The sequence below is a fragment of the Bufo gargarizans genome, chromosome 8 (assembly GCF_014858855.1).
Source record: "Bufo gargarizans isolate SCDJY-AF-19 chromosome 8, ASM1485885v1, whole genome shotgun sequence".
In the NCBI taxonomy this organism is placed as follows: domain Eukaryota; kingdom Metazoa; phylum Chordata; class Amphibia; order Anura; family Bufonidae; genus Bufo; species Bufo gargarizans.
The window spans coordinates 2,818,516-2,846,056 of record NC_058087.1 but is presented as its reverse complement, the minus strand read 5'-3'; the positions used below and the strand labels follow the sequence as shown (position 1 = coordinate 2,846,056).

Genomic DNA, 27,541 nt, shown 5'->3' with positions numbered 1-27,541 from the left:
GAAATTCTTTGCAGCTAGCAGAACTTCAGCCGCTGGGTGTGGATTTACAGTAAAACGAAAGTAGAGGAAACAAATCTTTGTGTCCGGGATGTTTCTCTCCACTTACACATAGGTCGCCCTGATCAAAGTCCTGAGGTAAGTCTACAGTCCTGAGGTAAGTCTTAGGGTTCCCCTATAGGTGTAATTGTTCACAGTGCAGAGGGCATCAGCTGCCCCTACTGAAGGTGGCACTGAGGGCCGAGGGCTTGTGACCACCATGAACTTTTATATTAAGTGTATCTTTGTATTATTTAGAGCAGGCATCCTCAAACTGCGCCCCTCCAGCTGTTATAAAACTACAACTCCCGCAATGCCCTGCTGTAGGCTGATACCGGTAGGCTGCTTGGGCATGCTGTGAGTTGTAGTTTTGCAACAGCTGGAGGGCCGCAGTTTGAGGATGCCTGATTTAGAGCACGGATATTAGATTACATTTTACAGGGAGCTGTTATGTGGTCACTGTATCTGACGGTGTACATTGGGCACTGTATGGTGGCATTTACACAGTGTGGCACTTCTACTTGGGCCCACGTACAGTACAGTTATTTCTGCATTGTACAGTAGCGGCAACAATGTATAACATTTAATCCACAAAATGTAAGTGTTGTTTGTAAACAATCAGCATTGTGCATATTTGTAGACTATATGACTCACCATGAACTATAACAGCTGCTCAGCTTCCCACAGAAGAGAAGGGAGCATGCTGGGAGTTGTAGTTTCACAACAGCTGGAGTGCCGAAGAATGCTGACCCCGGCGATTTTTTTTGTTTTTGCATTTCTGTTTTTTTAATCCCGGCCTCAGGGCGGACTGGGAACTTGAGGTGGCCCTGGAAAGAAAACTAAAAGTGGTCCCACGTTGTAGATGGATCTAAATTGACAGAAGCAGGGACAACACAAGTAGATGGGGCCAATACAAGTTGGCAGGGTCAGTAATCCCACAGGCCAGCACAACATACCTCCCCTCTGTGGTGGCCATCAATACTCTGTTCTGTCCTCCTCCAATTGTCTCTGATATGGATATGGAGCAGGGGGCTTAGGCGGTGACATGTGGGCCACAGCACCAGGCCTATCCTACCTTCAGCATGCTGCCTGGACTTCTTCTAATAATGACCCCTATAGTTTCCCCAGTAGTATGTACCCGGCCAGCGGCAGTGAGGAGGGATTGGATGGCCCTATGGGCATCGGCCCACCGGGCAAATTCCCTGTAGTATCTATGGCCAATCCATCCCTGCCTGGCCTTCCCGGGTCCATATCATTCACCTATCCATATGAGGGCTTGTTATTTGTGGGATTAGTTCTTATTTCTAATGGCACCATTTAATATTGCTTACAATGTAGTGGGAAGCTGGAAAAAAATTCCAAAAACACAATTCTGCTACAGTTTTATGGGTTTAGATTTCACGGTGTTCCCAATGTGGTAAAACTGACCCATTCATTTCATTCTCTAGGTCATTATGATACTACTTTTAGGGTTTGTTCACACGAAAGTTTTTTGCGTTCCATATACGTTCCGTTTACGGAACCATTTATTTCAATGGTTCCGCAAAAAAACAGAATGTACTCCGTATGCATTCCGTTTCCGTATTTCCATTCCGTTCAAAGATAGAACATGTCCTATTATTGCCCACAAATCATGTTCCGTGGCTCCATTCAGATCAATGGGTCCGCAAATAAAACGGAACACATACGGAATGTGTCCGTTCCGTTTTTGTGGAACCATCTATTGAAAATATTATGCCTAGCCCAATTTTTTCTGTCATTACTGTATACTGTATATGCCATACGGAAAAACTGAACGGAACCGGAAACACTACTGAAACAAAAAACAGAAAAATGGATAAGTTGAAAAAAGGCCCACAAAACACTGAAAAAGCCATATGGTCGTGTGAACGAGCCCTTATATCGTTTTTCTTGTATTTTAATACAAAAAAAACAAACTTTGGAAAAAATGAATTTTTTGTTTTTTTTTGCATCACTATATTCTGACCACAACTTTTTTTTTATAGCAATGTCTACGGAGCTGTGTGAGGGCTCATTTTTTGCAGGATAGTCCTTAGTTTTTATTGAAAAAAGTATTTTTAACCCATATGTAAATGAGAAGTTAAGTGCACCAAGGATGGACCCCGACCTCTCTGTGCACCCTTGCTCCACCTGCTTCCTCTGCCAGCACCTCTCTCTATCCTTCACGATTGACAGGGCCAGGTTTCTGCATAGTCATTTTGCCCGGCTCTGTCAATGAAGAAGGAAAGGGCGGGGCTGACAGAGGAAGCAGAAGCAGCAAGGGCCCGCCCTCTGTGCACTTAACTGCTCATTTGCATATGAATTAAAGGTACTTTTTCTCCAGAATGGATGGTAAAAGGTGAAATATTTACCCATCCATGATGGCCAATGGCCGCATGAACAATCGTGCAGCCGTTGTCTGCCATGGATGGGCATGGCTTGCAATGTGCGGCTGGCCCGACTGAGGACAGACACTCATATAAGCATGGGTTAGCTCAGCACCGCTCAATTTTTGTTCTTTACTTGTTAGCCAGCTCCTGACTGGTCCATTTACCCCCCTATCCAACTAGAGGTATTTTCGGTGGTATATAAGGTTTTATTTTTGTAAAATATGCCAAACAAAAATTAAAAAAAGGAAAAAATAGTCAATAGTCTACTAAAACACCTTTTAACATTTTGTCCCCTTTCCATAACGGTCATTTTAATATATCGGGATATATTGTTTATGGTTGTTGGCGGCGTGGCCACAAGTTGTGGTATTATCATTTATTTTTTATTTTTTTATTTTGTCTTTACACTTTGTGCCTCCCATAAAGGCCATACAAGACCTTTGGGGGACATTTTCTTTTTTTGCTTTTATTTCTCCAATAACTGGGGCTGACATATTAGCCCCAGTTATAGGAGGAATACAACCCCCTGGAGTTGTCATTAGGGTAGATACAGACGGTGCAGATTAATTTGCCGAGAATCCGCATGAAATCTGCACCAAAATCTCACACAAAAAAAAATATTTGTTGCGTTTTTATGAGTTTTTGGTGTGGATTTGATGCAGTTTTTCTGCAGATCTTTCCTGTCCTTTCTATGCAGGGAACGACTGTCTCCGACAGCAGGCTGCCCGCTTCCGCAGCTGCACGATTAGCTTGTAGCTGCTCTCTCTGCAAGGATTTTCAGAAAGATCCTAGCAGAGGTAAATGCGGACTGCCCGGACGTATATAGTCAACAACTGGTTAAACTGGTTGAGCATCGCTCATATTCCCTTGAAAGAAAAATTAAACCAGAAATTCAGAAAGATCTCTTTCTTTTTGTGACTTTTACTTTTTCAAGTGAAAGGGTTCATATCCGTGATTCGGGGGCGCAAACGGCCGGTGCCTGTGTATTGCGGACCCACTGTTTGCAGGCCGCAATACAGCCACGGCCGGGCAACAGCCGTGTGCATGAAGCCTAAGACCGCATAAATGGATCCGCATCCGTTTCACACTTTTGCAGAACGGGGCCGTAAAAAATGCAGACAGTTGCTTTTGCTTAGCATAAATTGGTAATCCAAACAGCTCCCAAACGTTATCTTGGTCATGAGCAGGTACTGGCTTAACTTTGGCAGGCAAATACTTCTCTGCAACAATCTCAGCAGTGCTGTGCTGTAGCTCACTCAGCACTGCTATGCTTGGCTGGATAAATAGGAAACTCCTCCTCTTCTGCTGGAACTTAGGTTAGCTGTTGTCTGTACTCTGTCTCTTACTTGTAATCCTAGGAACTCTTGTCCTGGACTCAAGCTCTGTTAGCTTGGGAGGCAATGCAAGTCCAGGAGGGGTCATGACTTCAGAGGCCAGGCCTCTGGGCCTAGCAGAGCAGACGGTGCTCTGCTGGCCAGCTCACAACCTCTCCCTTAGGAGGGTAGACTAGACACTGACTCACTGACTAACTAAACTCCTCCCTATCTACAGAGGGCTGCGAGGAAACAGAAGGTTCCTCTCCAGAGAAACTATCTCTGCCAATGCTGCCGCCATCTGCTGGTAGACCAGGCAGTTGCATGAACATTACCAGTTTTACATGAATAAATATGCACATTATTAGGCGATGACACAAAATACATTAGAAGTTATACATTAGCACCTAGGAGACGGTAGCAAGGTGTAGAAGAAGTGGTAATGGCACTCCAGGACATCACACATACTAATGTCACAGGCAATTATGGCATAATAATGCCGCCATATAGTTTCCAAATATTGCTATCACACACCAGACAAGTGAATATGGTAATGGTAGGCTGCAATCTTCTCAGTGTAGCCTAGAGCCACATGAGGAGCATTCTTTATACAATGATGACTATATTTCTGTTTCTGCTAATATTGTCTTTATTCGGTTTTAGGCTTTGTTTTAACTGGGCAAGTACTTGTGAAAACCGCCATCATGACAGATGTGGTGGTGTGCGAAACATCTGTGAAGTTAAAAAACGGGGACATCACTGCTGAAAGTACAGACGCCATAGTAAACCTAAGTAATGCAACACTGGACCGCAGCGCTGGTAAGGAGCCGAGATCTCACATCTACTGTGTCTGATTCAGAAAGATAACCATGCAGGAACTTGGCCCTGTCTATCAAGAAGGAATGGGAGGGACTGGCAGAAGAAGGGTGCTTGAGCCTGCCCCCGGTGCACTTAACTGCTCATTTGCATATGGATTTTAAACGCCTGTTCTCTCTAGTGCAGGGTGGGGACTGACTGTCTTTAGCTCAACTCAATGTCAGAATGTGGAATTTTGAGCCATAGGCACACACACACCCTGAGATAGGTGACAACATGCGTCACTTGCAGCAGACCCAGGCGTTCGGGTGTCCGGGAAGATTTTAGACCGGGTCTCAGCTCTCTAGCACGTACCGTTCCTGAGATATTCCCAAAAAATGCATTAGCCAGTAGAAGCCTGGTCACATGACCCTTATTAGCCAATAGGAGCTCGCAGGCCCTTAGTCTTCACATAAACTGTGGAGGTCACTTTTAAAAGGGCGGGCACTGTGGAGGTCACTGTTAAAGGAGGAGGGGACTGTGAAGGCCACTATTAAAGGGGCAGCGGGGTACTGTGAGGTCACTGTTAAGGCAGCAGGGTACTGTGAGGTCACTGTTAAGGGAGCAGGGTACAGTGGAGGTCACTGTTATGGAGGTGGGTACTGTAAGGTCACTGTTAAAGGGGAAGTCGCTGTGGAGGTCTCTGCTAAGGGGCTGGGATTTGTGGAGGTCACAGTTAGGGGGACTATAACCTATGATCAGTGTTAAGGGGCGGGTGCTGTAGAAGTCACTGTTAATGGGGCGGGCCCCTGTGGAGGTCACTGTAAAGGGGGTGGGGTGCTGTGGAACACACTGTTAAAGGGGCAGGCTGCTGTGAAGGTCAAAGTTAAGGGAGTGGGCTGCTTTGGAGGTCCCATTTTAAGGAGACAGGGCACTGTGGGGGGTCAGTGTCAAGGGGTGGGGGCTGTGGAGGTCACTGTTAAGGGGGCGGGGTGCTGTTCTGGTGGATACTGTTGATATCTTTTAACGACGCACACAAACATTAAATGAAATATATCCGAGCGAAGCCGGGCCCTTTAGCTAGTTGTAAATAAATACCAGAACTTAGCTTAACCGCTACCTGACATGGCGAATTTATGTTTTTCCCTGCCTTCCCAAAGCCTTAACTTTTCCGTCCACATAACCATATGAGGGGTTGTGTTTGAGGGACAAGTTGTACTTTCTAATGCCAATTTATAATGTGGTAGAATTGGGAAAAAATTTAATTACGCCACAGTTTTATGGGTTTCGTTTTTACGGCGTTCAATGTGTAGTAACACTGACCTGTGGCCGTCAGTACAATTACAGCAATACCACATTTGTATAGTGTTTCTTGTCTTTTTTCATCACCATATTCTGACCCCGATAACTTTTTTATAGTTACGTCTACAGAGCATTTTTTTTGCAGGATGACCTGTAGTTTTTAGTGATACCATTTTAGGGTGTGTATGACTTTTTGATCACTTTTCATTAAATTTTTTTGGGGGTAGGCGAAGTGATGAAAAATGGTGAATCTACCATATAGATTTTTTTCTTCCGTTACGTCATTCATCGTATAGGATAATTTTCTTATATTGTAGGCAATGCCTATAATGTTTGGTTTTTTTATTGCTTTTTTATTTTTATTTTAATTTTGGGGAAAGTGGGGTGATTTCAATTTTTATATTTTTTAGATTTTGTATAACTTTTTAGTCTTTTTTTTTTTTAAACTTTTTTTTAGGTCCCCAAGTGGACCCCAACACGCAGTCATTAGATTGCAATTTGTATAAATATATGGAATTTTATCCATTACAATATAGAAAGATCAGTATATTCCACCTGCAAGCCTGAACTGGAATATACCTGTAAGGCTGCTTTCACACTAGCGTTCGGGTTTCCGTTCGTGAGCTCCGTTTGAAGGAGCTCACGAGCGGACCCGAACGCAGCCGTCCAGCCCTGATGCAGTCTGAATGGAGGCGGATCCGCTCAGACTGCATCAGTCTGGCGGCGTTCAGCCTCCGCTCCGCTCGCCTCCGCACGGACAGGCGGACAGCTGAACGCTGCTTGCAGCGTTCGGGTGTCCGCCTGGCCGTGCGGAGGCGTGCGGATCCGTCCAGACTTACAATGTAAGTCAATGGGGACGGATCCGTTTGAAGATGCCACAATGTGGCTCAATCTTCAAGCGGATCCGTCCCCCATTGACTTTACATTGAAAGTCTGGACGGATCCGTCCCAGGCTATTTTCACACTTAGCTTTTTTTAGCTAATATAATGCAGACGGATCCGTTCTGAACGGAGCCTCCGTCTGCATTATTATGGGCGGATCCGTTCAGAACGGATCCGCCCGAACGCTAGTGTGAAAGTAGCCTAATAGGCCTAGAAGCCTAGCACAGGCTCTGGCCTTGATACTTTAATGGAACGCCTTCCCTGATTTCAGCCATGGGGAGGTGTTTCTGCCCGGAAAGCATGCACATCCGGGTTTTCGGCTTTTCAATTTTTCCAAGGACCGGGTGGGGTGGGGGGGGGTTCTGGGCGGGGCTTAGGGGGTGGGCGGGGTTTATGGGGGTGCTGGTTGGCGCTGACTGATTCACGCGCACGACAAAACACAAGGTGCATATTAAGATATATAACACTATATAACGAATACATTTATTATTTAAATGTGACTCCCCAAAAAAGTATTGCAACACCAATTCGATACCATGAAGAAAAAAAATACTCACACGTTAACCACATGTTGCATGGGGTTAACGTGTGAGTATTTTTTAATTTTTACTTTTTGCAAAGTATCAATTGCCCATTATGTGAGGAGGTACTTGATGGGGTCACTTGCTATTAATATGAAGCAAATAGAAGTCTAAATTGATAAAGCCTTGTGCCTCATATTAATAGTAACACCAGCAAGTACTTCCTGACATAATGGACATTGAGCAGCATGGGGTTAATGTGTAGGCTGGTGTTGGGTACCACAGTATGATAAGGTTACTGGCTATTAATGTGAGGCACATGGAGTCTAAATTGATGAAACCATGTGCCACATATTAATAGCAACCTCGTCAAGTACCCCGCTTAACATAATGGACAACATGGGGTTAATCGCATCAGGTACATGCTGTTAATATGAGGCACATTGTTTTATCAATTTGGACCTGCATGTGCCTCACATTAATAGTAAGAAACCTCATTATGTGTACCTCATATCAATGGTTAACCCAATGTTGCCCATTATTTGATGATGTGCTTGGGGGCCACATACTTTTAATCTGAGGTACATGGGGTACTAATGTAATGGCACCATGTACCTCAGATTAATAATAGGTGACCCCATCTGTGGGACAGTGTGTGGGTACCTGCGCTTTCCAGATCACTAATGGCTGGGGACTGGTCTGAGAACACAAGAGTCAGGAGGAGGAGGAGGAGGAGGAGGGAGGAGGAGGAGAAGGAGGAGGAGGAGGGAGGAGGAGGGAGGAGGAGGAGGAGAAGGAGGAGGAGGAGGAGAAGGAGGAGGTAGGAGGAGGAGGGAGGGAGGAGGCTGCCGCTGCTGCCGTTCGCCGAGCACACTAGCTGAGACGGTGCAGCGGTAAACCCTCCCCCGTCCCTCCTCCTACTTTAATATTAGAGACATATTCATTGGTGGCAGTGGTGCGGCGCCTCAGAGCCTGCTCATTGTATTGGGCTCTGCAGCGGCCGCGTTATGGGAGGGAGGGATTCCCTCTCTCCGTCCCTCCCTCCGTCTCTCCCTCCGTCTCCACTAATGTTGGCAAGATGAACGCGTCGGCTGTGCAAAAGATTTTAAATACTAGGTCCTTGCAAAGGTGCACCATTCCAATGTGCATTTGCCTGTGTTATACTTACCAACATTTCAGTTGGCAAAATCGGGGCATATAAGAGGGCAGATTTTGTGTTAGTGCCGCCCACTTTTGGTCTAAGACTATCTCTAAAAATCAAGGACATTCCAGTCAAATTCGGGACAGCTGGTAACTATGGTGTATACCAACCCCTGTCTTATAACTGAATTTTACCCTTTGCGTCCTGACCTAACCTCTTCCTGTTCCTCATACTGACTTTTTGCTGCCTACTCTAACCTTTGGACAGTTTACTGAATTACCATGTTTATTCGTTTTTCTCTTTGAATGCACAATGGTGTGTCTTTTTTTTAAACAAAGTTTTTTATTTTGTAACAAAGACATACAAAATACACACAGACTTTGTTAGACGTGGATTACAATGTTGTATGTAAAGTAATTGAGCAAACACAAAAATAAATAACATCAACTTGGTATATGGCCTAAAGAAGTCACCGTTACGGTGACGAAACATGTTGCCCAATAAAGTATTTAGCTTTTATTCCATCCTTTGTATCCCCCTGCTCCAGCTGTTTTCTCTATAGCCTATCTTCCTGTACATAGAACTTATAACAGTATTACACTCCAGGAAGGCCTCCAGTCCCCATTTAAACTCCTTTAGACTTGTTCACACTGGTGGCAGGCTGTTCCGGCATAGAATGCCAGGAATCTGCATATTTCCCGGATCACCGTCGGACCCGATTGTAGTAAATGGAGCTGGATGGTTTTCCAGTAGTATCCAGCAAACAAATTGACCATGACTCCACATGGTAAGGTACATGGGGTACATACAGTCACTGAAATAAAGGTACCGAAAAATAAATCATAGTCAGTGCTCCACTGGTTTCAAATTTCACATGGGGGAAAACATGGAGATTAACTGGAGTGAATTTACTTATATTTTTTATACACTTTCAGGAGTATGTAAAGCCATCCTTGATGCTGCGGGTCCTATTGTAAAGGAAGAATGTCAATGTTTAGGTATGTCACCGTGTCGGCCTGCCTTCTACATCACTATAATTTTGTGCTGTTTCACCAAAGTGCGGTCTATATAAGGGGATATTTGAGGTTTTTAAAGAGTTTCTCTGAAATGTACCTAATGATGACCTATCTTTAGGGTAGGTTATCAATGTGAAATCAGTGGAGGTCTGACTCCCAGCACCTCTAACTATCAACTGTTTAAGGAAGTCCAACACAGTGCTGTCTATTTGATAGCGGATGTGCTTGATATCACAGATCACCCTCATTCACTTGAATGGGACTGAGCTGCTCCTAGACCATGTGACCGATAAACGTGACGTCACTGGTCTAGGGAGAGGCCTATGCGCTCACGGAGTGCCACAGACTCTTCATACAGCTGATCGGCGCAAGTCCCGGGAGTTGGACCCCAGATAGGATCAATAGGTAAATCCCAGAAAACCCCTTTAAACAACTTAGTTCTTTTCACCTTTAATGCATTCCTTGTTGACATGCAGCACTATTCTACAGAGTAAAAAACGTAAACCTGGCGGACCCAGTTAAAGGGGTTGTCTCATCATAGACAATTGGGGCATATCACTAGGATATGCCCCCATTGTCTTATAGGTGCGGGTCTAACTGCTGGGACCCACACCTATATAGAGAGGAGGACTCCGGTCCAGCCACCATCAAGCTGGCTCCCCATAGAGGTGAATGTCAGCGTACCGCGCATGTGCTGCCCCTGCTCCTATTCATTTCTATAAGGCCGACGGAAATAGCCGAGCAAATGCCCCCATTGTCCATGATGAGACAACCCCTTTAAGGGGGGTTTCTGGTTGCCCTGGGTAAGTGGGGAAGAGACATGGCTTGGTAGGAATCATAGCATGGCATAAAGGGGTTTTCTGGTTTGCATCAACATCCTGTAAAATAATCCTTTATGAAGGTCGCTGTAATTTTGTAATGTATTTCTTTTACCTTTCTTGCTCCTATCTCCCGTTCTGGGCTGTGGTCACATGACCATGTCCATGCAGCTCTTTCTTATTTCCTGTGATGTCATGTCCATGGGCGAGGCAGTGATAGGGGAGTGTCTATGTAACTTGCTGGGTGGGAGGAGCTATAACCTAGCTGGGCGTTGTTAGGGGCGGGGCTGGAGCTGGCAGAGGAAGGAGAAGGGCATCATGGGTTTGGTTGGATACAGGAACAGGAAGTTCTACATACAGGATGGAAACACACCGGAGTTATTTGTTTACATGATGAAGAGTCCAAATTGGAAAAGAAACAGCATGGGGAAGATGTACATGAGGTAAGAAACTACATGAGCTTATCTGCTAAAAACCATGGTCATCCTGGAAACCCCACATAAATGTTGGCACCGTCAATAGAGTTAGGCTCAAATTGTCTAAAGATGCATGGAATTGACCATCCTGCCTGAGCTGCTTTGAGAACTTTGACGCATCTCTAGTCTAAAGTTTCCATTTCCCATGTATTGGGCGGGATTAGTAAATCGGCTCCATTGTATTTTTCAGCAAAACTCCCCAACGACGACTGTGTTGTGACCTCAGCCGGAAATCTAAAGTGCAGAAAAATAATTCATCTCATTGACGTCCGATCAGACAACATTGTTAGCTATGTGACGAAGGCTCTTAAGGCCTGTGATAAGGCCAACATGGCGACCGTCAGTCTCCCAGCAATGGGAACAGGTCTGTACGGTTCTGTAATATAAAAAAATATATATCTTATTTTTATGGGATTATGAATGTTTTCTAGTTTTCTGTACATGTTTCTTACTTTAGCGTTTTCCTTGTCTTATAAACCAAATGTATGCTTTCTTCTCAAGGAGCAAGTAACTTAAAACCCGAAAGTTCCATAAGACTGATGATGAAAGGTATAGAAGACTACCTAAGCGATCCTTCTGTCATGACCATCATCTCTGAGATCGTCATTGTTGTCTTCGAACAGGAGATTTATGAAAAATATCAACGTTTTTTCCAGAATTACAAGGTAAGTGAATAGATGGTGCAGTCATCACCGTTTTTTTTTTTTTTTTTTTTATGATTTATTTTATTTTATGCATGGGATTTGCAGGGCTCTAAACAAATAAATAAAAGACCTTAGCACAGTATACAGTATATATGCTGCAGATTTCCCATTGCAGATTTGTTTGTACTGACAAAGTGGGTGAGATGTTCTATGATCCATCCAATCCGGTGTTGAATCCTCACATTTTAAATCTGAACCAATTTATTCTCTGGATTTCTGGAAATTCTGAGAAATCTCCTGGAAAACCCAAAGCATTTACACCATCAATTCCATTTGCTGCTGATTGTGCTACTGTGGAAATCCAGCAAATACGTTGCAGATTTTCCATAGTGGACTTGTCCCATGTGGGCCTTCCATAAAAATGTGACGAGGTCTCACTGAAGAATGTTGGACCTCCTAATGCTCCTGAATAAGGGGTATTGCCACCATAAAGTTCTATTTTAATATAATTCAGCATGAAAAACTAGTTTTATCATTTACTGTTACAAAATTGCTCCAGTTGTGAGATATTTTCTTCACTTCATTATAATAGTGCCCCCTGGTGTTTAATCTGTATAGTAACGTGCACGTCCACCTGCTGAGGTGGTCGCACATGCTCAGCTCTATCCTTCTGCCACCAGCCATATCTACTCTTACAAGCAGTGACTGTTACAGCAGAAAGGACAAACCCCTGGCAACCAGCTTGAAATAAATCTATGGGCAATGAATGAGGAGATCACTGGAGGCACAGGGCTAGTCTATTATGATATCTGATTCTAATTATTTTTGCATAAATTATTGGGTAACCCCAGTAAAGCACCTACCAGTACTGCTACATCAGGTCATTCATTAATTATAATGCTGGCAAGGATATTTTTGGTATTTGTGTATAATCATAGTTTGTGCTCTCCCATTCAGAAAAATTACCCTCACTTCTCTGCTTTCGGTAAAATGATAGAACTAATCAAAGGAGACATCACCCATCAGGCGGTGGACTGTATAGTGAACCTAACAAATGCCACACTGAATCAATCTTGTGGTGAGTATAAAATAAAAAATATATACCGTCCACACTTCTAGTGTCCTCTCGTTTAGAGCGGGGGTGACCGACTGATAATACAGATGTTATCACTGCCGGTAGTTCAGGCTGGCCCTACGCATTAGGGGGGTTATTTACTAACAGAAATATGTCTATATTAGGTGTATTTCTAGTGCAGATTACAGCGCAAAGGTTCTTTGCGCCACAATCTGCAACTTTTCCCCACTCACGCCAAGTCTAAAAAAAGTGGTCGTGGCGTGGGCCCGTCTCATTCATCATTTTTTACATCTAAGGCGTAGAAAATAGCAAGGGAGCTGGCATAGATTTAAAAGAGCGCTCCGCCTCTAAGTAACTTTGGATCCACCGCCAAAATTGCACTACAATATGCAAAAATACACTGTTTTATAGATGATATTGCGTCTCATATATTATATTCCTGTCATTGCAGGCGTTTCAGGGGCAATACTGTCTGCCGCAGGGGACACTGTCAAGGAGGAGTGCAAAAACATTGGTATCTTCTTTTCTTGAATACATTATTTGTTTCAAAATATCTTTATTAAATTAGCCGGATGCACAGTTCTATCTTCATGTGCAATGGGTGTTGTAATAGAGTTCGTTGTGATGCCAGTTTCATTTCAGCAATGAGAGCACAAGGCCCCCTTTTAGTAGATGGTGGTAGATGATGGGTACCCAGGATAGGAATGCCAGAGTGGTGTAGGGTTGGCCTAATGTCCCTTAGTGGTGTGCACTTGTCACGGTGCTCCTACATTGATACACTGGAACCCCAAGCGTCGTCGTCCGCTGCAGAAAAAGGGGTGGTTGAATGGTGGTGTGAAGAAATAAATTGAGACCAGACCTTGTGATGAACTTGATAAGAGCTTTACTTGGAGAAACGTTCATCAGGCAACAATCTTCCAACTTTATCTTGGTCACCAGCAAGCTTTGGCATAAATTCTGGCAGGCAAACACACTCAGCTCTGCTACATCAGTTGCTCTCTAGCCCTGCTGTGCTTTCAGGATTAAATAGGAACTTTTCCTTTGCTGTATGCTGCAACTTAACTTTGTCATCTGGTCTGTCTCTGTCTTGCTTTATCCACGGGAGCTTCCTCTCCCTGGCTCCTGAGGCTTGTAGCTTGGGCCTCCAAGTCCAACAGAGCTGATGGTGCTCTGCTGGCTAAGGCAGGGCTTGCCCAGCAGGGACGAGCTCCCTGCAGCACAACATCCCTTGGACAGGGGGTAGACCAGACTGACCTTCACTAGCTAAACTCCTCCCCAGAGGGAGAAAAGAGAATGGAAAGAAGGTTGCATCCTCTGTAAACTAGCTCTACCAATACTGCCGCCATCTGCTGGTGAACCAGGTACACTACATCAAAAAAACTGTTGCATAGAAATAAATATACAGATTTTGCAGGATCTGGAAATAAATGCAAATATGACATTATATACCATAACAGATAGTGGAGACACTGGAGAGGTGTAAAAGGTGATAATGCACCTATGGGACGTTACACAATCTCTATATAATGATACCATAATCATAGGGAAACTAATGATAACAGGAAGACGCTCACGTCCTCCGTTCACCTGTTTATCTGTTTTAGGTGATTTAGGAGCAGATGAAGTTGCAATTACAAGTGGCGGGAAACTCGAAAGCGAACACATCATGCATATTATCGGCCCAACCTCTGTGCCGGCCTATGAACCTTCCATCGACAGGATTCTGCATGAATGCCATAAGAATGGGTTCACGAGCGTGGCACTGCCAGCCATTGGGACAGGTAAACAACCAAAATCATGGGAAACCACCCATTCAATTATCTCTAATTTTTCAGAGCTGTTTTGAAGGGGAAGCCCAGCTTTTTGGTCTTTTTTTTTAAAACTTACATTCCATTCCATGTCTTCCATTCCCCATCCCGTAAACTACCAGATGGACAGAGTCACCGGCCACTGCAGCCAATGACTGGCCTCAGCGGTGTGTCCACAGGCAGCACGTCATCACTGGGTTATGTGCCACTTGGAGCTGAGACAGAGACCAAAAAGCTGGACACACGGCCACACGTGGTGAAAATGCTGCAGATTTTCCACAATGGATTTCTCTGCGATAAACCTGCAGCATTTTGCATATATAAACCTGCAAAAAACTGCACCAGAAAACACATAATCACAAATATAATAAAATACTGTCAGTAACAGCCGGATCTCTGCCGCTGATCGCGACACCGCATGCAGGACGAGAACGCTCGTCCTCTAGCGCTAAGTGCCGGCAATTTAGGATGAGCATTCTCGTCAGGGGAGGACTGGCAGCCTTAGTCCTGGGGGGCAAATCTAGTCAAGTGGCCCATTTTTAGCCCCGCCCATCATTAAAAGCCCCTCCTACATATAATAGGCCACTCCCAACACACACTGTACAGCTGACATTTTATAGTTGCGGCCTGTCTGCATATCATACGGAGAGGGGGGTCTGTCCTGGCTGCACTGCCTGCTTATATAACAAGCTACAGCCAGGAAGCTCCTCCGCTCTCCTCCCTACCCTGATCCTGCTCAGGGCCTGTGGTTCCCCCCACCATCTGCCACCCGCCTGTGGCCTGCTGCCCCCCTTTGACCGTCCTCACCCAGTTCTGAATCCTCCTTCTGCAAATGGCAGGGGGGGGAGCCGGAGCATCTCCTCTCCTACATAGCGCCACATACCTCTTACATCCAGTGATGTCACCTTTGTTGTAGACGTTCTCTTTCCTCATCTTCTCCATTCAGACCAGACCGCCATGATGATTCTTCAGCATCTCCCATCTCTGCAGAGATTGAGAAACAGACATTAGTTTCCTGCCACCCCCAATACTATACTGCAGAAACAGTCCACCTGGAAATACTACTACCACACAGATAGTGCCCCCAATACTGTACCCGCTATGCCCCCAATACTATACTGCAGAAACAGTCCGCCTGGAAATACTACTACCCCACAGATAGTGCCCCCTTAAACAATTATTGGCACACAGCGCTCTAAAAAATAACTGTGCCCAGACACTAATAGTATAAAGATAATGTCCCCCAAAAATAATTGTGCTAAGCTGATACTATGCCAGGGTGCCCCCAAAGTAACAATGCTCCCCAAAATCCCACCAATAGAAATAATTCTCTGCCAGAGCACACTTAGTAGTAATAATGCCCCTATAGTGCCCTAGTAATCATGTTCTTCATAGCCCCTAGTAGTAGTAAAGCTCCCCATAATACCCCCTAGTAGTACTAATTTTCCCTATAATATGACAGTACATGAAATACCCCCGCTTAGTGCCCGCAGTTGAGCTAATGTCCCCATAATGTATGCCAGTATAAAATACCCCTATATAGTGCCCCAGTAAATGCCCTCATACTGCTCCTCTCCCCCTTCCCCATAGTGTCCCCATAATATGCCAGTAAAAAAATGCCCCTTAGTGCCCCCAGCAGATGCCCCTATAGTGCTCCTCTCCCCCACAATGTACCAGTAAAAAAATGCCCCTTCTTAGTGCCACCATATGCCCCAATAGTGCTCCACTCCCCCATAGTGCCGCTCTCCCCTATAGTGCCTTCCATAATGTGCCAGTAAAAAATGCCCCCTTAGTGCCACCAAATGCCATAGTGCCCCCCATAATGTTCCAATACAAAAGGCCCCTTTAGAGCCCCCACTTCCCCATAGTGCCCCCAAATAATGCCCCTATAGTAGCACCAGATGCCCCATAGTGCTGCTCTCCCCTATAGTGCCCCCCAGAATGTGCCAATAATAAAAAAAAAAGCCCCTTTAGAGCCTCCAGTTACCCCCATAGTGCTCCTCTCCCCCATGGTGCCCCCGCATAATGTGCCAGTAAGAAATGCCCCCAATAGTGCCAGCTCCGCCAATAGTGCCAGCTCCCCCTATAGTGCCCCCCATAGTGCCAGCTCCCCTATAGTGCCCCCCATAGTGCCAGCTCCCCCTATAGTGCCCCCCCATAGTGCCAGCTCCCCCTATAGGGCCAGCTCCCCCTATAGTGCCCCCCCATAGTGCCAGCTCCCCCTATAGTGCCCCCCCCATAGTGCCAGCTCCCCCTATAGTGCCCCCCCCATAGTGCCAGCTCCCCCTATAGTGCCCCCCCCATAGTGCCAGCTCCCCCTATAGTGCCCCCCCATAGTGCCAGCTCCCCCTATAGTCCCCCCCATAGTGCCAGCTCCCCCTATAGTCCCCCCCATAGTGCCAGCTCCCCCTATAGTCCCCCCCCATAGTGCCAGCTACCCCTATAGTCCCCCCCCCATAGTGCCAGCTACCCCTATAGTCCCCCCCCCATAGTGCCAGCTCCCCCTATAGTCCCCCCCCATAGTGCCAGCTCCCCCTATAGTCCCCCCCATAGTGCCAGCTCCCCCTATAGTCCCCCCCATAGTGCCAGCTCCCCCTATAGTCCCCCCCATAGTGCCAGCTCCCCCTATAGCCCCCCCCATAGTGCCAGCTCCCCCTATAGGCCCCCCCATAGTGCCAGCTCCCCCTATAGTGCGCCCCATAGTGCCAGCTCCCCCTATAGTGCGCCCCATAGTGCCAGCTCCCCTTATAGTGCCCCCCATAGTGCCAGCTCCCCCTATAGTGCCAGCTCCCCCTATAGTGCCCCCCATAGTGCCAGCTCCCCCTATAATGCCCCCCATAGTGCCAGCTCCCCCTATAGTGCCCCCCATAGTGCCAGCTCCCCCTATAGTGCCCCCATAGTGCCAGCTCCCCCTATAGTGCACCCCATAGTGCCAGATCTCCCCCCCATAGTGCCAGATCTCCCCCCCCATAGTGCCAGATCTCCCCCCCCCATAGTGCCAGATCTCCCCCCCTATAGTGCCAGATCTCCGCCCCCCCCCCCCATAGTGCCAGATCTCCGCCCCCCCCATAGTGCCAGCTCCCCCTATAGTGCCCCCCATAGTGCCAGCTCCCCCTATAGTGCACCCCATAGTGCCAGATCTCCCCCCCATAGTGCCAGATCTCCCCCCCCCATAGTGCCAGATCTCCCCCCCCCTATAGTGCCAGATCTCCGCCCCCCCCCCCCCCATAGTGCCAGATCTCCCCCCCATAGTGCCAGATCTCCCCCCCCCATAGTGCCAGATCTCCCCCCCTCATAGTGCCAGATCTCCGCCCCCCCCCCCATAGTGCCAGATCTCCGCCCCCCCCCCCCCCCCCCATAGTGCCAGATCTCCGCAAAGAAGAAAAAAAGAAAAAATACTTACCTCCATCAGCAGCGTGTGCTGCCGGCTCAGGCGTCGCGATGATAATGACGTCATCTCGCTTCCTGAGCCGGCCTCTGATAGGCTGCAGGCATTAGTGCCTGCGGCCTATCAGAACAGGGGAGCGACACGCCTCTCCCTCCCCTGCCCCACAGCCCGGCCGCAGCGCAATTACATCCAGGGCCGCGCCGCCTGTGGTGATCGGCGGTGCGGCCCTGAAGAATAAAAAAAATATTTTTATTTTTTTTGTAGACGGGCGGCCCAGCGGCCGTTTATTTAGGGCGGCCTGGGGGGCAATTGCCTCCCTGCCCCCCGGCCCAGTCCGCCCCTGATTCTCGTCCTGGGTCGCTAAGGGGTTAAGACTACTTTCACACTGGTGTTTTGGCTTTCCGTTTGTGAGATCAGGGCTCTCTCAGACGCGGTCCAAAACGGATCAGTTTTGCCCTAATGCATTCTGAATGGAAAAGGATCCGCTCAGACTGCATCAGTTTGCCTCCATTCCGTCTCCATTCCGCTTGGAGGCGGACGCCATAACACCGCCTGCACCGTTTTGGTGTCCGTCTGACGAAACTGAGCCAAACGGATTTGTCCTGACTTACAATGTAAGTCAATGGGGACGGATCTGTTTTCACTGACACAATAGAAAAACGGATCCATCTCCCATTGACTTTTAATGGTGTTCATGACGGAACCGTCATGGCTATAGAAGACATAATACAGTCGGATCCGTTCATGATGGATGCATGCGGTTGTATTATGGTAACGGATCCGTTTCTGCAGATCCATGACAGATCCACCCAAAACGCGAGTGTGAAAGTAGCCTTAGGCCTCATGCACACGACAGTTGTTTTTTGCCTCCGCAAATTGTGTGTCCGTTTTTTTCACAGATCCGTTGTAATAAATGCCTATCTTTGTCCGCAAATGTGAAAAAAGTAGGACATGCACAATTTTTTTTAGCTGAAGCGAAACACGGACAACGGACGCGGAACACAAACGGATGAATTATCAGCATTTTTTGGCTGACCCATTGAAATGAATGGGTCCCCATCCTATCCGCAAAAAAAAAACGGAACGGAGGCCGAGAAAAACAACGTGTGTGCATGAGGTCTTACTGAAATGATTAACTGGAAGATTCTAGACTTACTGGTCAGCCAGGAAAACGCTGGAACTTTCCTTTACTGGCATCTGGCTCCATTTTGTCACATCTCTTTATCCTACAGCCTGTCTGACTCCTGAGGATAGGCCATCAGTAACAAAATCCTGGAATGCCCCTTTAAGAAGCGTAAGCTATAATTACAAGAAACGTATAAATAGTTACCATAGCTACTAAAGGGATATGAGAAAAGAGTAATGCGTCAACAATACAGAGCGAAAGCAATGTTACGTTCCACAAGGAGACCCATTCCTGATGCACGTTTGTTCTGATGACCAGTAGTGATATATGAAGTACGGCCAGCAGGTGGCAGCATCTCCCACTGGGAGCCTCCACGCTGCTGTTAACGTGTCACTATATTCTGTGGCTGACTGTATATTATTATTTGTTATTAAAGCGCCATTCATTCGATAGCGCTGTACATATTAGCACACTTTACTATGAGCTGCTTACATAAAGCAAAATAATCCGATCATAAAGTACTATACAATATCCCTGCTGATTGCATACCAATCCCTATCTAAATGTACTTATAGCGGGGAGGGGCGCGCCGATTCTGCAATGCCAGGGTCAATATTCTCTTTTTTTATATTACAATATAGACTATTATAGAGTCCCCTCTCCTGACGTCTGCTTTAGTAAATGCAGGTATTCCCCATACTTTAACATGTGTTGATGAAAGGAGGTAAATTCATCCATCATTCACTGGACGAGATTTCTCGTAGTTGCCGTCTCTGGCTCTGATAATCGAAGTAAATACTTTATGTCAAAGCCACCCGTCCTCAGGTTTTACCCAGCGGTGGTGGAGGTGGACGGCACTAACTGTAGATCACATACGATCACAGTAGCCACAACCTCTGTACGACGCTGCGGAATATGGTGGCGCTATATAAATATATTGTATAAATAAATAAAACAACAGTAAGGCCTCTTTTACACGGGCGTTGCGGGAAAAGGTGCGGGTGCATTGCGGGAACATGCGTGATTTTTCCGCGCGAGTGCAAAACATTGTAATGCGTTTTGCACTTGCGTGAGAAAAATCGGCATGTTTGGTACCCAAACCCGAACTTCTTCACAGAAGTTCGGGCTTGGGATCGGTGTTCTGTAGATTGTATTATTTTCCCTTATAACATGGTTATAAGGGAAAATAATAGCATTCTGAATACAGAATGCATAGTACAATAGCGCTGGAGGGGTTAAAAATAAATAAATAATAATTTAACTCAACTTAATCCACTTGATCGCGCAGCCGGCATCTCCTTCTGTCTTCATCTTAGCTGTGTGCAGTAACAGGACCTGTGGTGACGTCACTCCGGTCATCACATGGTCCGTCACATGATCTTTTACCATGGTGATGGATCATGTGATGACCGGAGTGACATCACCACAGGTCCTTTTCCTGCACATAGCAAAAAAGAAGACAGAAGAGAAGCCGGGCTGTGCGATCAAGTGGATTAAGGTGAGTTAAATTATTTTTATTATTTTTTTAACCCCTCCAGCGCTATTGTACTTTGCATTCTGTATTCAGAATGTTATTATTTTCCCTTATAACCATGTTATAAGGGAAAATAATAATGATCGGGTCTCCATCCCGATCGTCTCCTAGCAACCGTGCGTGAAAATCGCACCGCATACGCACTTGCTTGCGGATGCTTGCGATTTTCACGCAGCCCCATTCACTTTTATGGGGCCTGCGTTGCGTGAAAAACGCACAAAATAGAGCATGCTGCGATTTTCACGCAACGCACAAGTGATGTGTGAAAATCACCGCTCATGTGAACAGCGCCATAGAAATGAATGGGCCCGGATTCAGTGCGGGTGCAATGCGTTCAACTCACGCATCGCATCCGCGCGGAATACTCGCCCGTGTGAAAGGGGCCTAATAGTGGATAAAACCTGTAACATTATACTAGTATGAATAATTTTATCATACTTGACCTAAAGGCCAAGAAGATGGAGAATTGTTAGTACTGGTGTTAAAAAATCTCTGTACTATCGAAGAATCGCGTTATGGATTCTAAATTCCGTTATGGTCCGTGGTAGTGGAATCCATAACGCGATTCTTCGATAACCCGAACTTTAAACGCCGAACTTAAAACACAAGTTCGCTCAACACTACTCATAACAGATACAGACGGTTGTATTATCAGTAACGGAAGCGTTTTTGTTGAACCCTGCCGGATCCAGTAAAAACACTTGTGTGAAAGTAGCCTAAGGCTACTTTCACACTCGCGTTTTGTGCAGATCCGTCTTGTATCTGCACAGACGGATCCGCACGAATAATGCAAACGCTTGTATCCGTTAATAACGGATCCGTTTGCATTATTCATTAAAAAAAAAGTGTAAGTCAAAACGGATCCGTCTTGACTTACATTGAAAGTCAATGGGGGACGGATCCGTTTTCAATTGCACCATTTGTGTCAGTGAAAAACTGATCCGTCCCCATTGACTTACATTGTAAGTCTAGATGGATCCGTTAGGCTCCGCATAGTCAGACGGTCACAAAAACGTTGCAAGCTGCGTTTTAGTGACCGTCTTAAAACGCAACGGAGACCAAACGCAGCCAAACTGATGCATTCTGAACGGATCCTTATCCATTCAGAATGCGTTGGGGCTTAACTGATCCGTTTTGGGCCGCTTGTGAGAGCCCTGAAACAGATCTCACAAGCGGACCCAGAAACGCCAGTGTGAAAGTCTGATCTCTTCCTCCTTATCAGCTTTCTGAGCTCCCTAGAAGAAAACAAATATAGTGGTGAAGTAATGGAAGTGAGGTCACCTCACGAGTGCTGGCAGATTCCACAGTAGGTAGATACCCTTTGCTTGTGAGAGAAATGCATCTAGCTGTGCAAGTGAAACAGGGAATTATATGACTGAGGAAGACATTAGGGAAGCCCAAAAAAAGACCTTTCCCTTCACAGCAATGATTCTACAATGAAGCATAGCCATCACGTCAACATTTTTTTTTATTTTTAACTCAGGTCCGTGTGTGCTGTCTTGTTTTTTTATTTTCACTTTTTGGAATCATTTTCATAATTAAATTTGTTTTATTACTTGCAATGTTAGTGAAAGAATGACTACTGGTGCTCATGATACGTGTTTTGCAGGCATGGCTCGTGTAGATGTGGCAGAATCCATCAAGGCCATTCTGAACAGTATCCTGAACTACTTATCTGATACTTTAATTCCATCCCTCGATACGATCTTCATAATTGTCATTCAGGAAAGTGTTTATAAGAAGTATCTTGAGGTTTTTCAAGCCAAAAGCACAGAGCTTCAGGTAAAACCTTGATGTTTCAGAGGTATTAAAGGGGTCTTCTCATTAGTGGAATTGTCCATGGTAGAGATTTGGATGGCCTATCCTGAGGATCAGCGGGGAGTCCAAGGGGGCAAGAGCAACACATCTTTTTCAATGTTTACCTACATGCCATCTTCAGTGCAGTGTAATTACAGCTGCTTGTCCCATTCAAGTGAACAGGAGAGGTGTCAGGGCCAGAGGATGTGGATCCCTTTGTCAGCTGATAGGCAGAGTACTGGCAGAAGGTGAACAAAAGTCAAGTGAGGCTGGACTGGAGGTGTAGCCTTTGGGGGAGGCCGGCATGATGGGGGGGGGGGGGTTCAGGGAAGCAAGCTGGCTCTGGGATTGGGCAATTTGAGTAGAGGTGGGATAATGAATAAGGGGGAGGCAGTAGGGCTTAAAAGGGGCAGAGGGGAAGGAAAGGTCGCCATTTTGTCAGGAGAAGGTGACGAACCAACCCACACCTTACAGTTTGCCCGTGGCCCCTTACCTTCTCCTAAATGGCAGAGATGGACGCCATCTTACAGCAGCTCAGGGCGGCAAGGAGCACAATGGCTGCGGACATCTCGACCTCCAGCACGCTTGAGCCTGGAGATAACTCCCAGGGTAGGATGTCCGGTTAGGAGCCCCTCCGGGGACCCTCTGCTCTGGGAGGCGAGTCGGCAGCATCCTTCATGGCCTCCCTGGTGTGGGAGGAATACTTTGGTGTAGCGGGACCCAGGGAGGGGGCGGGTGCCTTCTTCCTCCTCCGGAGCAGTGGTCGGCGGGGGGGTTACAAAAGCAAACCAAAGTTCAGAGTAATATGGTATACGGAGTCAGGCGGACTCGTAGTCAGGCAGTGCAAGGTCAGAGGTCCAGACGAACTTACAGATGACGTCAGGCAGAATCGAATCAGGCAATGCAGGGGTCAGGGCTAGTGGCATACAGGCAGGGAAGGTCAGGGTTAATTGGTAAAAGTCCAGTACACAGAATGCAGAGCATCAGGAAACTTCAGCAGAGGTTAACAGGTCAGTGAGGCCGCCCTAAATACCAGTAACCCTGCCTCTGGGCGGGACCAGTACTTAGGAAGCGTGGTCCCCTCTCCCATAGCTATAGCGCACAAGACGACACCTGGCAGTGAGGACAGATGCAGCATTGTATGCCAGCAGGAGCCTGCCCAGCCGGCAAGGTGGGCCAGAGCTGGGACCCATGCTGCTGCAGTGGGCCCAATACTATAAGAGGAAAGTCTTGGTTAGCCTGCACCCCTACCCCTTGCTCCTGAGGATAGACCATCAATAGTAAAGGAATGGACAACCCCTTTAAATCAATGTGAGTGCAGTGGTTCATGTTTTTCTTTATACTATGTTCCAGGCGCTTCAAAGGGAAGAAAGGATAGTGGCGGCGATGCTTCATGGAGGTATATATGGTGACCATGCTATAACTTTTTTGTTTTGGCATCAATTAGGTTATATGGTTTGCCACTAATCTGGGGATCACTTTTTATTCTGCTTTTTGGAAGGCAGGATGAACAAACAGCGGCATTCATGCCATTGTTTTTTTAGTACACAGTTTTTTCCTACACTGCTTGTCACTCGGTATAGATTATGTGATCATTTTATAGTTTGGGTGGCAATGGATGCAGTGATACCAATTACTGTGTGTGTTTCGTTTTTTTTCCCATAATATAGCACTTTCTAATTAAAATTGAAAGCTCTTTTTTTTTCTACAGTAACAGTTCGCTATCCAATGACATGGACCGACATTGCGAAAAAAGAATTTCAGGAAATAATCATTGACAAAACCTCCCAAGAATACAAAGACATCAAAGATAAATTCTTCACAACCACATCAGCGAGTAAATATGAAGTTACAGAGGTAGGTGGATGGGCAGGAATATGGATCTTTCACACGGTGGATTTCAACAATCATATATAGTATTGTTTATTATTGTTGCCTTGAAAAAGTATTCAAACCCCTTCAACTTTTCCACTATTTTTTATGTTACACCAACAAACCTAAATGTTTTTTTTATTGGGATTTTATGTGATAGACAACACAAAGTAAAAGTGGCGTGAGCGGGTAAAAGTTGCAGATTTGGCTGCAAACCCCCTTTGCAACCGAATCTGCAACAAAAGTATGCCAAAAAGTGGTGTACATTGCATAATAAATGACCCCCTTAATATTTTATTGTTTTTTTTAAAAAAAATTGTATTAAACTTTTCTTAACTTTTTGAACTCTAGGGGGCTACAACCTGGAATCTTTTAATCCCTTGTCCTATTGACCCTAATAGAGATCTAATAGGGTGAGTAGGATTTTGACACACTCTCTGCTGAGCTGTGCCTAATGCACAGCTTAGCAGACAGCTTACCAAGGCAGGCCTGGGAAGCTCCAGCAGCACCCAGGCTCACGATTTCACTGCAGGAGCTCCAATCGGAAGGCAGAGAGAGCTGCATCCCTATGCCTTACCTCACAGATGCCACGATCGCTGTTGACAGAATCTGAGGGGGTTACATTTGTGCATAGCTAATACGGTTAAAAAAAGACATAAGTCCATCAAGTTCAATCAAGGGGTAGGTGTTTCCCGTCATAACGACTGAGTGCTGGCTGTATTATACAGCGGCACCCGCCATGTATGGAGCGGGCTCACTGCAGCTCTATACATTACCTCAACCACCATGACATACCAGTGGGTGATGGTGGCCAGGGGCGTAGCTAAAGGCAAGAGTTAGGCTTGGGCCCCCCTTTCCTCAGTGCTTTGTGTGTCTTCTTATGCAGCACAAGGGTCTTTGGGCCCCTCAGGCTCCTGGGCCCGGTAGTGACTGCTACCTCTGCACCCCCTATAGCTACGCCCCTGACGGTGGCTGAAGGTGTTGTAAAAAAAATACTCACCTCACCACAGGCACTCCAGGAACTCTCGTCTACAACTGGAGGCAGCAGGACCTGACGCTCCACGTGATCACTCAGGGAGAGTCAGGTGGTCATTTATCCCTATCTAACATCCGTTTTGATTTCAGTGCTGTGTGAATGTACCCTTAGCGGCCCGATGATCTGAATGGCTGCATTCAGGGGCATGAGATGGGGAATAGTGTGATATTGAGCTACACCCCAGTCCAAGCATGATACATTTTTTCCCTAATAAATTGGTAAACCCGGTTAAATAGACACTGCTAAAACACCATGAAATAAAAAAAATAAAAAGATATAGCGCAACAAATTATTATTATTTTCCTCCTTCTAGATCAAACGTATTCAGAATATAACGTTATGGCAGAGTTTCACCATTAACAAGCAAGCAGTGAACAGGAGGAACCCTGGCCAGAAGAATATAAGCCACTTGTACCATGGCACACATTCCAATGCCATTACCAACATTAACCGTGATGGGTTCAACCGGGTCTACTGTGGTATGAATGGTAAGATAGCGGGCAACTAATCTATGGCCAAAAAATTACAACGTCCACCATATTTATTGATCCAATGCATTAACAGTCTGTCAGCAGCTTATCTTCTGGAACAAAGGATTGGGCATGTTGGCTTTCAGCTTTCCCCCATTAAATCATCAACTGTTCCCACCAGAATCGGCATCTTCAGCTGATGTTTATGTAGTCAGCTTGTTCCTATTTGGTTGTCTGGTGAATATTACTAAAATCTCTCAATTCATTCCGGCAGGTACAGCCTATGGGAATGGGACCTACTTCGCAGCTGAGTCACAATACTCTTGTGACGACAGATATTCTAATTCTGATGCTAATGGGAACAAATACATCTACCAAGCCGCAGTGGTAACCGGACGGTACTGTGCGGGAAAACGCTCCTACAAGGAAGCTCCACATATCGATGGTGACGTCGACAAAGGCCGCTATGATTCAGTTGTGGATAACGTTGAGAACCCCAAAGTATTTGTCGTTTTTCACGATGATGTTGCCTACCCTGAATATCTCATCACCTTCAAGAAACGCACATCGTGAGCTGTTGAGAAGTATCGTACTTTTCCAAAACAAGATTCATCAAATGTCCACCGTATGAACAGTGCATGTGAATACTGTGATGTGTGTCCCAGCAAAGTCGTTTGGTAATCCGGTTTCAGTATATGGTGTTCACAAGGACTGTTCATGCGGTGGTATAAAGAAGACCAAGGTTCACAAGCAGAGGAATCTCCTTCAGAATCATAAGTGGTCCCAGCCAAGTTTATTTTTTAAGATGTAGAACTTTTTCAGTAACAGCCATATACTGTCACATTAGTAGCAATATTAATAGTACAATATAGTGAGTTTGGAAAATATTCATAAGGACAACCCCTTTCCGTACGCCCTATTAGGGACTGTAGATGTTATAGAAGGGGCCCCCTCTGAGGACCCCTTCTGTGAGCAAGAGGGGAGCTACTAAATATCAGGCACACACTACAGGTCAGGTTTGTCTGTGCTTTGCATGGTTGATTGTTCAGTTCTGTGGCCATCATGTAATACTACATCTCCCCTGTAGTGGCCTCTGTAGAGTAAATGGCTCACTCGAACATCTGCCAGCATAAACAGCTGTTAACTGGGGGTCTTAGAAGCTGGACATGTGGTGATCAGTTGAAAGAACCCTTTGTGGGGATTCAGTCTGGTAGACAGGGTGTGCCGTCGCAGTACAGAGGCAAATTACCAGTTCTTAAATCAAACTTCCGTGTTTATTCACACATAAAGCAAAAACAAGACATCACTATGCAGTCTTGGTGTTAGTTAAACACAATGGAAAGTCCACATAGCAAAAAGTCACCTTGTTGGCAGTTCTGCCTTCAGCAGTCCATAGCAGGCTTTTAGGGGGTCTCAGCCTCCAGCACGGCACAAGCCTCAGATCCCAGCACACACACCTCCTGAGCTCCACTGTCAGACTGAGGGGATCCTCCTCACCTGGTAGTCCTGGCCAAACCGACCTGGATAATGGGGAATAGTCACCCACCCAGCACTTTGACTACTCCCAGTAAGAGCCGTCCCGGATCAGCTATACAGCCATACTAAGTATCAAGGTGTCAAACAGCAACTGCTGCTGACACACAAAAACCAGCTCTAAGGGCTCTTTCACACCTGCGTTATAGTCTTCCGGCATAGAGTTCCGTCGTCGGGGCTCTATGCCGGAAGAATACTGATCAGGATTTTCCTAATGCATTCTGAATGGACAGTCCGTCCTTCAGGATGCATCAGGATGTCTTCCGTTCCGGAACGGAACGTTTTTTGGCCGCAGCAAATAGCGCAGCATGCTGCGCTTTTTGCTCCGGCCAAAAATCCGGAACACTTGCCGCAAGGCCGGATCCGGAATGAATGCCCATTGAAAGGCATTGATCCGGATCCGGCCTTAAGCTAAACGTCGTTTCGGCGCATTGCCGGATGCGACGTTTAGCTTTTTCTCAATGGTTACCATGGCTGCCGGGACGCTAAAGTCCTGGCAGCCATGGTAAAGTGTAGTGGGGAGCGGGGAGCAGCATACTTACCGTCCGTGCGGCTCCCGGGGCGCTCC

At 46.2% G+C, this 27,541-nt stretch overlaps 1 protein-coding gene across 1 annotated transcript; it reads left to right on the top strand.

Moving 5' to 3' along the window:
* On the top strand, window positions 1-26,773 carry LOC122945623 (protein mono-ADP-ribosyltransferase PARP15-like). Its single transcript, XM_044304736.1, has 13 exons — window positions 1-135; window positions 4,403-4,558; window positions 9,316-9,378; window positions 10,881-11,054; window positions 11,192-11,355; window positions 12,292-12,412; window positions 12,861-12,923; window positions 14,014-14,190; window positions 21,875-22,047; window positions 23,416-23,461; window positions 23,774-23,919; window positions 25,284-25,458; window positions 25,715-26,773. The coding sequence occupies exons 2-13, from the start codon at window positions 4,444-4,446 to the stop codon at window positions 26,011-26,013; spliced, it is 1,716 nt and encodes a 571-aa protein (XP_044160671.1). The 5' UTR covers window positions 1-135; window positions 4,403-4,443; the 3' UTR covers window positions 26,014-26,773.
* Window positions 26,774-27,541: the final 768 nt, after the last annotated feature.

Excerpts from the sequence above, each read along its gene's own strand:
- LOC122945623 (XM_044304736.1), top strand. The coding sequence starts at position 4,444 with ATGACAGATGTGGTGGTGTGCGAAACATCTGTGAAGTTAAAAAACGGG. Across the intron at positions 11,356-12,291 it reads GTTTTTTCCAGAATTACAAG|AAAAATTACCCTCACTTCTC; the intron begins GTAAGTGAATAG and ends TCTCCCATTCAG. Across the intron at positions 14,191-21,874 it reads ACTGCCAGCCATTGGGACAG|GCATGGCTCGTGTAGATGTG; the intron begins GTAAACAACCAA and ends CGTGTTTTGCAG.